At 36.3% G+C, this 13,815-nt stretch overlaps 2 protein-coding genes across 2 annotated transcripts in view; one reads left to right on the top strand and one right to left on the bottom strand.

Annotated features, from left to right (window-relative positions):
• LOC123701897 (phosphoenolpyruvate carboxykinase [GTP]-like) overlaps window positions 1-13,815 on the bottom strand; it is a 53,558-nt gene that overhangs the window by 3,952 nt on the left and 35,791 nt on the right. The window contains exons 4-7 of the mRNA XM_045649505.1: window positions 2,172-2,356; window positions 1,035-1,157; window positions 549-707; window positions 110-213 (exon numbers count right to left, since the gene is read on the bottom strand). Of these exons, the coding sequence (XP_045505461.1) occupies window positions 110-213; window positions 549-707; window positions 1,035-1,157; window positions 2,172-2,356 (571 nt within the window). The remainder of the gene's footprint in view (window positions 1-109; window positions 214-548; window positions 708-1,034; window positions 1,158-2,171; window positions 2,357-13,815) is intronic.
• LOC123701898 lies at window positions 9,723-11,965 on the top strand. Its single transcript, XM_045649507.1, has one exon. It carries the CDS (start codon window positions 9,908-9,910, stop codon window positions 11,801-11,803), a length of 1,896 nt encoding a protein of 631 aa, XP_045505463.1. The 5' UTR covers window positions 9,723-9,907; the 3' UTR covers window positions 11,804-11,965.

The following is a 13,815-nucleotide window of genomic DNA, read 5'->3' as shown; positions in this document are numbered from 1 at the left end:
TAATAAAGAGTGATAAAGCGAAACGTTTGTTTTTTAATAATTTCGTAAATTTCAAAATTTGAAATTAAATAAGTTCGACATTTTAACATAATATTGACTGTAAACTTACAAGCATGTGCTCCGCCAGCCAACCCTCGCGTCTAGCAAGAACGGATCCCAGACGAAGAGCGAAACATTTCTTTCCCAAAAGACTGTTTCCTCCATAGCCACTGCCTGTTAACAATTATGTAATTTAATTCATGCTAATTAAGTCTATTTTTGTTGCTAAATATTTATTTGTATTAATTGTTCATACTAACGCGAACGTGCTCACATTTTCAAAACAAAAATTTTATCGCCATTGATTCAAAATTCGAATGCAAAAAAAAAAACAAATAGAATTCTATTTGTTTTTTTTTCCTTTAGGTACTTTTTTATTCACAATTGTTACATGCCAGTATGTCATTTTCATTTGAACACATTACCTATTTAAAAAAAAAAATATTTTTACATTCAAAATTCAAATTTTACTTCCAGCCAGTAATTCTTTTTTTTAATAAGACCCATACCATAGCTAACGATTTCACTGTCAGCCGGTCGGTGCAGTATGATAGTGCGTGCGGGGTCGCAGGCCCAGCCAGCGGTCCCGGGGGTTTGGGACCGTCCCACGGAGTGTAGGCAACGGACGAAGTGTTCGTCTTTGCGTAGCGCTTCTAATACTGACGCACCTATAGATGAATAAGGATTTTTAGTAAAGTATAAATTGTTGTGCTCGTAGATGTATATATTATATATATTATTAAATTGAGTATAGCTAATTTTAGTAATACACAACTAAATCGTAAAGTTGTGTGAATTTAAAAAAATATGGTCGAAATGGGAATAATCTTATTTTTTGAAGTAGATTAAGTTTCAAACATATGCTCTTCAAACCTCAATAACTTAAACAATATTATATGCACCCCCAAGTAGGTACATAATATAAATTTAAATTTACAGGGTGTTCATAATTTTATTTTTGAAAAAACTACACAATCATAGTAATAAATACATACCAATTCTCGTCATAACTCTCATAGAATACACGACATAGGGCGAGTCGGTTATTTCCACACCAATCTTGGATAGAGGTGAATCAACCGGACCCATAGAGAATGGGATCACATACATAGTGCGACCTGATGGTAAAAAAAAGTGTGCGTGTACTAGTGTACACACGTAAGAAGTGAAACTTCTTTATAAGGTCATAAAGAAGTTTCACTTCTTAAAATAATTTACTAAGTATAGGTATGCAACTTTACAGAAATACGTCGAATCACGCGTGGTAGGGATAAGAAAAAGATGGGGCGTAACGGAATAATGTCACGTGCAACGAAAAAATGTTACACTTAATTTTTTTCCAACCCCGATAAAGAAGTTTCACTTCGAATAGATTTAATTACATTTATAATTTAATGCTTATGATAAAATATCTAGGAATTTTGTGGACCAAAATTCATCCCATGTGAACCAAATATCATCTCAAAAATAATGTAGCTAGAAAAAATATAAAAAACACGCTTTAGTAAGTTATCAGCATGAAATTATTTTATTGTCGTCGATCTTTGATAAGTGTACAGAGTTTGAATTAAAGCTGTCCGTTATTTAGTGATTCAAAATCGAGACCTTAGTAGTCATTAATTACAGTCACAGTAGGTACAAAAGGACAAACATACAGATGAAGCTAATAAAAGCGTCCTATGAAACAATATTTGATACAGTATTATCAAGTATTATTTTATAAATTAAGTATTCAGGAAAACAATCTCATAGATACTCATATCTACATAATAATTGATTGGTAATTGGTATTTTTAAATTGTAAACAAATACGTAGAAGGAAGCTGTGAATGTTCCGTGTTAGTTATCACGGTCCTTGAAAGTATAAAATAATTAATATAATTATTTTTCGTTTTAATAGCTACGCTTTATTTAACCCTTGTAACAAATCTATTTTGTGTGATATTATCGATATAGGCAATCAAACTTGTACCTAATCTTTATAAAAAGACAGACTTAGTGCTCTTAGGCGTTTTACATAGATTTAACAATATCAGTTAAAAAAAAGACGTGTGGCACTCGGGGACTGCCGCGGTAGCATGCCATCAAGCCACACCTCCGAGCCCGTCGGAGAGGTTAAAAATATAACTTACCCCGCATACATCCCGGGAACCGCTCAGTGATGGCTTTATCATAGTCATTAGGTGTTATATAGTTGCCAAGCACGCTCTTCTGCCCAGCGCGAGCCGCGGGTACGACGTCACGTTCTCGCTCCGAACATATGAACGTGCGGGATTCTATGCGTGCCACGTCCGCTGGGTCGGTACGGGCTAGCCAGCTGGAATGGGTGCTAATTGTTAGATATGTTGCTATAGAATAATAGAGAGTAAGGTATGTTGGGTATGGAATGTCAGTCTTCTAGGATGCAACATAACTAATATTCCAGAAAATTACCAACAAAATATCTGATAGCATGAGTCAAATGACTGGTATCTTGCAATAGAACTAACAAAATATTGTAAGTGTAAGTTCGAAGTATACTTAATAGAATAAGTTAACTTATAGGGCAATAAACACAATGTGAGTCAACTAATAACATTCAACAAAATATTCGTGATCGTCAGTCAGTTTTAACTTTTCATTGTTTTATAATTAATATCCAACACATAAAACATACCAAAATTTTACAACCACAAGATACCATCTATAAGTCCCTTTGACTTTGTACGCCGTCGGTGGGAAACCTGTATTTCCACAATATTTCCATAAATCGATCACTCACCAGAACTTCACAACGGATTTTATCTATTAGAATCTCGATCTCTCTTCAGGATTTACTATAGTATTCATTTCTTTCTAAATCTAGAGCTTCCTTGTAGTCCAATTTACATATTTTGATACAAATCTGACGAGTCAATTTTTAATTACATACATTAACATTCCGAATAATGTGTCATTGTTTAACTCCATCTCTATCATGACCCAGGGTTGTTCAAAAATTGTTTCCGTGTATAATTCTCACCTTCGGTGTAAGAGCTGCAATTTGCGGACTAAGCTGTTTACCACGTAGAACGGTCTGCTGTGTAGCGCGACTGTAATTCACTGCTACCTGAGCGAACCTGTAGCAAACAAACGAACTTATAAAATGTCTGACTGTTTCAGTCAAGTCACCTGTTGCAAGTAAACGAACTTACCAAATGTCTGACAGAATAATTCAAATGCCAGTGTAGCAAACGAACCGACAAAATGTCTGACAGAATAAATTAATTGAAATGTAGTAAGCATTAAGCAAACAAACTGACAGAATGTTCAACAGGATAAGTCACCGAAGAAATCCTGGTAAGTTTTCCTTGTATTGTTTGCCGCGTAGTGCAGTAGTATTATGAAATTATTCTTACGCACTTGTATTATTTTTTAGTATGAAGCAAATGCACATTTTTTTGACTTAATATTGTTTTAAACAAAATTATAACTGATAAAATAATGAACATGAACAAAATTTATACGAGGTATTTAAAAAATGTAGTACACGTGTAAATGAGTCTCATAATTTAAACACAACAAGGTAAAAATTTTACGGTACGATTTTTTAATATAGGTAATTAGGTATCTTTTTTAATAATTTCTGTACCTAACGATGTTTTTTATTTAAATAAGTGCGGATTCGATAATTGTTTTCTTAAATAGGTACTTAAGTAATCTTAACTTAAAGCAATTAAAATATTCACAACAAAATGTACCTACCAACAAAAAAATAGATAGTAAGTATTTTTTAATTTGAAAAGAGTAAAAATTACTCGAAGCTGATCAAACTTTTATAAAATTATATATTTAACGACGTAATTTAACTACATAATTCCACAACCTATCGATGGACTTTGAATTTGAAATCATAGTCGATTATGACAAAGCTTCACACAATAATTATGACGCAATTTGATGGGAATGAAATTGTAATTTGAAGCTTATACTTTTAAAAAAAAAAAAATTAGTTGCAGTAATCGGCCTTTTACTTAAAAGATACATAGTTTTGTTAAATCCCGATTCCAAAAATAGAACAGGTTTTATAGGTATTGTATCAATAAAATAATACAAAGAGATTGTGCTATTGTCCCTTGTCAGCTCTATGAAGGTATTTTCTTTAAGTCCACGAAAAACGACCTAAGTATAGGTACTTACATTACAAAAATTATTGAAGTTTAAATTACTCTTGGAGTAGACGAGAGGAAATTAATAATACTTGATTAATCAAATAATAGTATTGATGTACATAGTTTTTAAAATCTACAGTAATCATTCAGTCAAAATGAAATAAGAGAATGTGAATTTCAAAGTTGTACAATTGTTTTTATATTATGGATTGTATAAACACAAAAAACATAAAATTTAAATTATTGTTATGATATAAACATGATTTCAAATTGTTATTTTTTTAATCTGATTTAACTAAGTAAGTATAAAAAATGTTATTTAAGTTGAAATACAGTGGTAAAAAGATATTACTTACTCTGCTGTTTTCCTTATATAGTCTTCGGGGACTGTTTTAAAGTGCAACATTTTCAAATCTTCATAGATGAACCCAGAATAAATTAAAAATTAAAATTAAAAGAATTGACTAGTAATACTTGAATCTAAATAATAAAATAGCACTAAATTTTATTCAAATTACTGAAGCTGAATAGAAATATTAACCACTTATAGAATTTTATTCTATCACCCATTTAATAATATAGGTTTTCAAACGATAAATGGTATTGAATTACATTTGCGCGCGCTTTATACGAAGGAGTGTGCGCTATGCGCTCTCTGATTGGCTGAAATCGCGGGCGTGTCGCTGACGTAACACCATCGCGTTGTGATCGCGATTCGCGTCGTTGGGACTGTCGTGTCGGCGCTAACAGTGTTGTTTTCTATGGACTATATTAATTCACAATTACAAAAAAAATAAAAAACAAAAAGATAAGATTGCAATGCAAATGTTGTTTAGAATAAATAAGCAAGACAATGTAGAAAGTCATTAGAAGGTAGTAATTTGTTATACTGTTAATATGTCTCTTATTTAAGTGACCCCTATGGTGGTGAAACAGAATTTAGGCTAGGTAGTGATTTGAAGGGTCCCTTAAAATAAGGAACCCTTACTTAGGAGACAGTTTAGAAGTTACTGGTGAAATCGGGCATAACCTTATAATTATTGTTGTTTTATTAAAGACATATATCTAGTATACATATAAATTTATAAAGAATTTAAAAAAATCGATCACGAGGCGGGACTCGAATCCGCATTCTTGCGCGCCATTCCGGGGCGGATGCCTGATCAACCCGACCAAGACTCGACTCGACCCGCCAGAACGATCGAATTTATTCTATTCTTTCAGTTTTATGTGTCTAAGGGACACCGCGCGCCATCTATTGAGATGATTAACAACCATCTCAACCAATATGATACACTTTTCAGTGAATACAATACCTATTGTAACGATGGAACACGACTTTTTTTGTTGAAATTGATATTTTTGGTTGTATGGCATCCAATTCCTCTAAAATATAAATTTATAAAGAATATAAAAAATATATTAAATAGTTTACATATAATTTTAAAAGCGTCATATCATGGTTATTTGTAAATAACTGTCAACGATCTAGTGGAAACTAGTTAATTAATCTGTGGTCAAAGAATATAGATAACCTCGAAATCTACAAGCCACAGTTAAACAATATACATTTTTATCAATATTTCTGCTTTGACTTTTGTCTTCACTATCAAAATAAAAAAAAATCTAATAAATATTACAGCATAAGTCATGAACTGCATTACTTATAATGATAAAGTGGTGACAGTGAAATAGGGCGGATTATTTCGTCAGCCATTTTGCTTTGGAGGCTGTGTTGCGTCATACAATGTGAATGTTCAAACTTCGAAGGGTCATGAATTTATTGCGTCCAAATGTCGTTATGAAATCTTCAAATAAATGTAAACAAATGAATACCTATTTTATAAAATTTTATAATGACTGGGAAGATGATTTTCCAATTTTCTTATTTATTTAATCAATTTTATAGTTGGGAAAAATATATGGAATAAAAAAACCTATTTTAAAAATGGACGGCATAACCTATGGCTTAAGTTATTATTTTATAAGTATGTAGTAGATTGATAATTTACTACGCGTTCGTTATAATATTACTACGATGTATTTATTAATTAATTAATTTCTTTATTCAGGCTCATTAGCAGCTGTACATCGATGAAATAAGAAATTTCATAAAAAATACACAAAATATAGAACATGATGAACAACCAAAAAAAAAAAAAAATGAGCACTGCATGCACTATAAAAATACGTTACAATACATTCTAAAATAGTCAGTAAATAAATTACATTTAAGTAAAAATTAATTCATATTATCCTCAATCTTATTTCTAAAAAAATATTAATTATTCAAACAAGTAAAAAGCGAAACGTTACTGGTAACGCCAATATAATTAAAATAGTAAATGTAGAAATTAAATGTTTATTATTTGTGGTGTATTCCTTCATCCTTCCCTACATACGAGCACAACCAATCACCGCGCGCTATTTAGCGCTCGTCACGTGACCTACCTATGTCACGAACGACAGCCAGTAGTTCTCTCCGATCTTTCGCGAGGATCGGGACTCACCGCCGGAGAGCTTCCACGAGGCTCTCTAGATCATCAGGCATTGTGCTTTTGTAACACCACCGGGGTATTCCGTGCCCCGGCCCTTGGTCGCGCTCACCGCCGCGTGTGTGTTTGTGTGGAGTGTTGGACTGGACCCGTTCTTCCCCGCCGCGAGCTGGAGGACCCTGACCGCGTGGCAGCGGCGCGTGTGTTCTGGACGCTACTCCCTCCGACGAGGTATGTGCCGTGTGTTCCCGTCTTTCCCCTCTTTGCTAACACCACGTTGATCTAAATACAGTCCACTTTATATCGAGAATACATTTAAGTATAAATTTATATTGGCGCGACCATTGATTGGTCCTTCGAGCCGGATAGTAACCATTGAGTGGTCCATTACGAACCGGATAAAACCTGATGATTCCACCGCCCTTATTAGGATACTCATTGTGTAGGCCCTAATAAGCGTATTAGTAGTATCTTCAATGCGAAATACTATTTAATTTACCGCGTAGAACGACAATGCGTCTTCTACTATTCGTATAAAATATATTTTAAACCCGCCCTTATTAGGATACTCATTGTAGGCCCTAATAAGTGATTTAATAGTACATTCATTGTGAAATAACTATAATATACCGCATAGATCGACATTGCGTCATCTATTATTTTCCGCTTAAAATATATTTTATTCCGCCCGTGACATTAAGTTACGCGTATATTATTCTTAAAATAGTTAATTAAAACTATATTCATATTGTTTATCCGCAGTTATAACGCTAAAATCATTATAAATCGAACATATTTCATCATATTTATCTACGGTCTACCCGCACTCGAAATTTATAACGTTATCGAGTACATTCCGCGATCCGCTGTTATAATCCGACCATATTGGAAATACATACTCTGTTCTTATTACGCTTGCGTCACTGACCTACTTTATTTGGTCGTATTACTTGTTATTGTAACTTGTTTTGTAACATTCTCTGTTTGAATAATTACTTTTGTTATTAAAAATGCCGCCGAAGAAAATGACTAAGTCACATGATAGTGACGCTTCGGATGTTAATGATTCGGAAGATATAAATGATTCGCAGTTATCCATGTTATTAGCTAAACGCGAAGTTATATTCGAAATGGTGCAACAAATGTATGATTTGTCTTTAAACGTTCATAACAACGCCTCGCTTATGGAAAGTTTCCTTGACGAGTGCGCGCAGATAGAATCACTACGTGAAAGATTTGAAAAATGTTTAGACGAATACAATACTCGCTTATTATCGTTAACACCTACCGCGAAACCTGATTATAAAAGCCTCGTTGCATTCGAGTCTTTATATAGCAGAGTTATAAGAATTAAATCTCAATATTCGCAACCATGTCCGTCACATGGAGATATTAATAATTTGCATAAAAATAGGCCTAAATTACCGCCTATTGAATTAGTACCATTTTCGGGTGATATTCGCTCATTTCCGCTGTTTCTTTCGAATTTTGAATCAATTGTTCATAACAATCCCGGCCTTACAGATGCCGAGCGTTTATATTATTTACTAGGTAAATTAACGGGGAAGGCCACAACTGTTATAGCTGGTATAACCCCCTCCGCTGAAAATTATAATTTAATTTTACAAACTTTAAAAGATAAATATGATGATAAACGTATGTTAGTTTCCGCGTATTTAAATCAAATGTTTGATTTTAAACCTTTGCATTGTGCGTCCGCAACAAACTTTGATTTATTTACAGATAACTTTATTAGCGCAGTGCGCGCCTTACAAAATATAAAGTTAGATAATATTACAGATTTAATGATTGTTCATATCGCGCTGAAGAAGTTAGACTCAGATACTGTTCGCGCTTTCGAGACTGAGTTTGGTAGTGAAATGCCTACTTTTGATAACTTAGTTCAATTTATTCAAACTCGTGCGAAGGTATTAGAACGCATTCATCCTTCCACAAATTCGGGAATAAATAAACCGCCTCGAAAGAATAAGAATAATTATAACCGCAGTTCAAATAATACTTCTTCCGCACCGCCTAAGACGTATCAGTCTTACGTAACAACAGCTGATTCCGCTTATAGTTGTCTTTGTAAAAATATTACGCATCAACATTTATATAAATGTTCGAGTTTTCATAAAATGAGTCCGCAGGAACGTTTGAAATACGTAAAGGATAGAAACGCGTGTATAAATTGTCTCAGTATAAAACATCGAGTTTCTAGTTGCTCATCTTATTCTAATTGTCGCGTTTGTAAATTAAAACATCATACAATGTTACATTTGAAACGCGAATCTTCCATACCCGCGCCTGCGTCTCATCCCCCGCCGCGCAGCACACCGCCGTTGCCTGCGCCGTCGCCGCCGCGGCCGTCGGGCGAGTGCGTCCGCTCTGACGTAGCGCTATGTACCGCTAGCTATACAGCTGATACTGATAACGCATTTCTATGCAACCCGCCCGCGAATAAACAACATACTATTTTATTATCAACCGCTGAAGTCGTAGCTTATAATTGTAAAGGCGAACGGCTTATTATTCGCGCGCTTTTAGACTCCGCTTCGCAAAGTCACTTCATTACAAATGAATGTTGTGAACGTTTAGGTATTAAACCGCAGAAAACCGAACGTACTATTATTAAGGGGTTCGGTGGTTCGGAAAAAATTATAAATAGTAATTCTATAAATATAAAATTTTATTCGCGTCTTGACAACAACATATCTTTTAATATTTCACCGCTAGTTGTTGATCATGTTACGGATTTATTACCTACCGCTGTTATAGACACTTCTGTCTTATCGCATATTTCGCATTTACCGCTCGCAGATGAGAGTTTTGGTACGCCAAATAAAATCGATTTATTAATCGGTGCTTCTCTGTTCCCTCATCTGCTTCTCCCCGACGTAGTTCATGCATCTCGTGACTCGTCGGCGCCCGCTGCATTGCGCACGGTGTTAGGCTATGTAATAATGGGTTCAGTACCCACCATACCTAACATACATAAACCGCCCTTGACGTGTTGTCACGTTCAAGAAACCGCCGCTATTGACTCAAGTCAGGCGTTTCTGGGAGCTCGAGGAGCTTCCTACCGCACCGCCCGTTCAACATCCCGATGATGTTGAATGTGAAGAATATTATAAATTAACTACAACCCGCGACCCCGTGAGTGGCAGATATATCGTTTCGCTCCCATTTAAGGATGATTTCTACACTCTCGGTGACTCATTTAATATTGCCCGCAAACGTTTCATGTGCCTTGAAAGAAAGCTACAGGCTTCACCTAAATTAAGGTTGGCATATGATGACGTCATAAAAGATTATCTAACGAAGAATTATATTTCACCCGCGCCTCCGTATGATCCGCGTGACCCTACACCTATTTATATTATACCGCATCACGCTGTTCTGCGCGAGGATAAATCGTCGACTAAGCTGCGCATGGTTTTAGATGCTAGCATGCCAACTTCTGGAAGCCAGCGTTCATTGAATGACCTTCTGCATGTTGGGCCGAATTTACAAGGCAATTTGTTTACAATAATTTTAGGTTTTCGTCTCCACGCGATTGCCATGACCGCCGATTGCCGCCAACAATTTCTGCAGATATTCGTGCGTGAGTTTGATCGTCGTTTTCAATGTTTTTTATATCGTTTCAGCCCGCAGGATCCGCTACTTCTTTATCAATTTAATCGAGTTTGCTTTGGCATCAAGTCTAGTCCTTATCATGCACTGCGCACGGTAAGACAGCTCGTAGAAGATGACGGCGCGAAATATCCGCTTGCGAGTAGCATTGCGTCTTCCTCGTTGTATATGGATGATATCGCCTTCTCTATTCCCACGGAATATGAAGCAGTTTCCGCGTCGCGGCAGCTCATCGATTTGTTTAAGGGAGCTCAGTGGGATCTAATTAAGTGGAACAGTAATAGTAAAAATGTGTTAGATAATCTTCCCGCTTCGCACAAACTTTTACCCTCCGCGGTAGAGTTTGATAAGACCGTGCAACATAAATTACTTGGTCTGCATTGGTCTACTGTTGATGATTGTTTTTATTTTAAAATTACCGCACCCGCCGATGTGATGTGCACTAAGCGCTCCATCTTGTCAATTACCGCCCGTCTGTGGGACATGATGGGCTTCGTTGCTCCCACAGTCGCGTATAACATCCCATCAGATAACTTCTACTATGTTTCTGGTATTGAAAATCCCACTGACGTACTTTCGCGTGGCATTACGCCACAAAATCTCGTCTCGCACCCTCTGTGGTTCCAAGGACCCCAGTGGGCTCGTTCGGACCCGTCTGATTGGCCTCTTAGGAGTCTCGATGGTGAGTCTATTGCAGACATTCCCGAACGAAAATTATTCACGCACACTGTGTGCTCGCCTATAAAGCATTGCGCTTTATACGATACCGCCCTTCGCGTCTCGTCGCGTCGTGTATTTTATATTTATAGGTTTCTTATATTATTATCCCGCCGCGGTGTTATGATGACCGTAGAGGAACCTAATTTCGCTGTAAATAAAATTATTCCCGCCCTGCAAAATAAATATTTTGCAGAGGAGTATTCTAATATACTCTATTATAAATTTTATTCGCAGGCCTTCAACCGCTTGAAGCCTTTTATTCGCAACAGACTAATCCTCATCGGACGTCTAAGCGATACCGCCCTGGAATATGCACATAAGCATCCAGTGATATTACCGCACAATGATCACCTAATCATCATGATCATTGATTATTATCATATTAAATATATGTATAATATTATAACGAATTTGTTTCGTGTTATTTTAATTACCGCGCTCTTATTAGCATTACCCGCGCCGCAAGTCAAATCTGATCACGTCAGTTTGCTTGATAGGCATTCGCTACTGGACAAGTTAGTCCAGTCGTTTTGGAAACGTTGGAGAATGGAATACTTACACGGTTTGCAGGTTAGGCAGAAATGGAATACGCCTTCCACACCTATTACTCCTGGAACGGTCGTGGTTGTAATAAATGATAATGCACCGCCCCTAACCTGGCCTTTAGCCGTCGTAGAGAAAGTACATCCTTCAAAGGACGACGTCGCGCGCGTTTGTACAGTTAGAACCGCCAAGGGAACTTACCTTCGCCCGGTCGTTCGTTTGTGTCCGCTTCCAAGACAATAGTTATATCGCATTAATATATTACCGCAGTTAGTTAAGTTTAATTTTAAGTTTTGCACCGCTTTCGATATAATTTCTTAGTTATAAATACCGCCGTGACTTTAGGAATTTTTTATACCCCGCTCGCATTACGCGATCCTAGAGTCATAGAATTTGTTAGTTATATTTTCCTCCGTGACTTTTAGGAATTTTATTATCCCGCTCGCATTATGCGCTCCTGGAGCCATAGAATTTGTTATTTATATTACCGCCGTGGCTTTTAGGAATTTATTAACCCGCGCGCATTATGCGATCCTAGAGTCATAGTTTTTCGCTGTGTCTTATGATTGGTTTTAAATGGTGACCCATTTAGGGCGGGTGGATATGGTAACGCCAATATAATTAAAATAGTAAATGTAGAAATTAAATGTTTATTATTTGTGGTGTATTCCTTCATCCTTCCCTACATACGAGCACAACCAATCACCGCGCGCTATTTAGCGCTCGTCACGTGACCTACCTATGTCACGAACGACAGCCAGTAGTTCTCTCCGATCTTTCGCGAGGATCGGGACTCACCGCCGGAGAGCTTCCACGAGGCTCTCTAGATCATCAGGCATTGTGCTTTTGTAACACCACCGGGGTATTCCGTGCCCCGGCCCTTGGTCGCGCTCACCGCCGCGTGTGTGTTTGTGTGGAGTGTTGGACTGGACCCGTTCTTCCCCGCCGCGAGCTGGAGGACCCTGACCGCGTGGCAGCGGCGCGTGTGTTCTGGACGCTACTCCCTCCGACGAGGTATGTGCCGTGTGTTCCCGTCTTTCCCCTCTTTGCTAACACCACGTTGATCTAAATACAGTCCACTTTATATCGAGAATACATTTAAGTATAAATTTATATTGGCGCGACCAGTTACATTAAAATACATAATAAAACAGTCAAATAAATTCATTAAAAACACAGAATTCATTTTTTTTTAAACTTAGATAAACGACAATAATATCATAAATCATAATATGGTTAAAATACCCCCAAAAATCGTATTCGATGAAATAGAAAAAAATTCTTATATACTGTACAAAATATAAAAAAAAAATCGCAATTATTTCTATATATCTATGTTATAAGACGTTACTTTGTACCAAATTTCAAGACTCTGTGTTCATGCAAGCAGGCCTGTAGGTTTTGTTTCCCTGCGAATGTCGAAATTTGCGAAAATTTTCAACGGCTGTATCTTTTGATTGCGATGGCTTATAAGGTTGTAATTTTTTCAAAGCATTTAGGGACCGTAGACTTGAGAATTCGATAAATTTCAGCTTGATACCTCCACGCGTTCCAGACAGATAAAATCAAACGTATAAGACAACGCAATCAAACGCAAATTTCGACATTCACAAGGAATTCCAAACCTAGTGTAGTTCCCGTGTACACAGAATCATGAAAATTGTTACAATGTAACGTCTTAAAACACAGGTATAAAAATATTTTTTTTTTATATTCTATCGAATACGATTTTGCGGTTACCCACAACCAGTCCGTTTTATGTAAGATGAAATGAGAAAATTGAGATAAATATTCTTTGACATGCTAAGTAAATCACTACATAGTATAAAACAAAGTCGCTTTCTCTGTCCCTATGTCCCTTTGTATGCTTAAATCTTTAAAACTACGCAACGGATTTTGATGCAGTTTTTTAATAGATAGAGTGATTCAAGAGGAAGGTTTTAGTATATAATTTATTAGGTTTTAGACAAAGCGGGCGAAGCCGCGGGCGGTAAGCTAGTTAATAGATATAATAATTAAGTATTAAAATAATACCTACCTACCTACGCAACAAGTAAGTAGGTATAATAATTTAAAATACGTGCAATAGGATTGTGAAAAGCAAAATAATCATGGATCGCACAGGTTTGAAAGGTTCTGAGAAATAATTGTCTTTATCTCTAATTGTTGAATGATTTTGCAAAATTAATGGTAAGCCAGACACGGGGGTCAAAGATCCGTGATAACGAATTAATATTTCAGATATCTTTATTAAA

Source organism: Colias croceus, chromosome 22 (genome assembly GCF_905220415.1).
Source record: "Colias croceus chromosome 22, ilColCroc2.1".
Classification (NCBI taxonomy): domain Eukaryota; kingdom Metazoa; phylum Arthropoda; class Insecta; order Lepidoptera; family Pieridae; genus Colias; species Colias croceus.
This window is presented reverse-complemented; position numbering and strand designations above follow the sequence as displayed.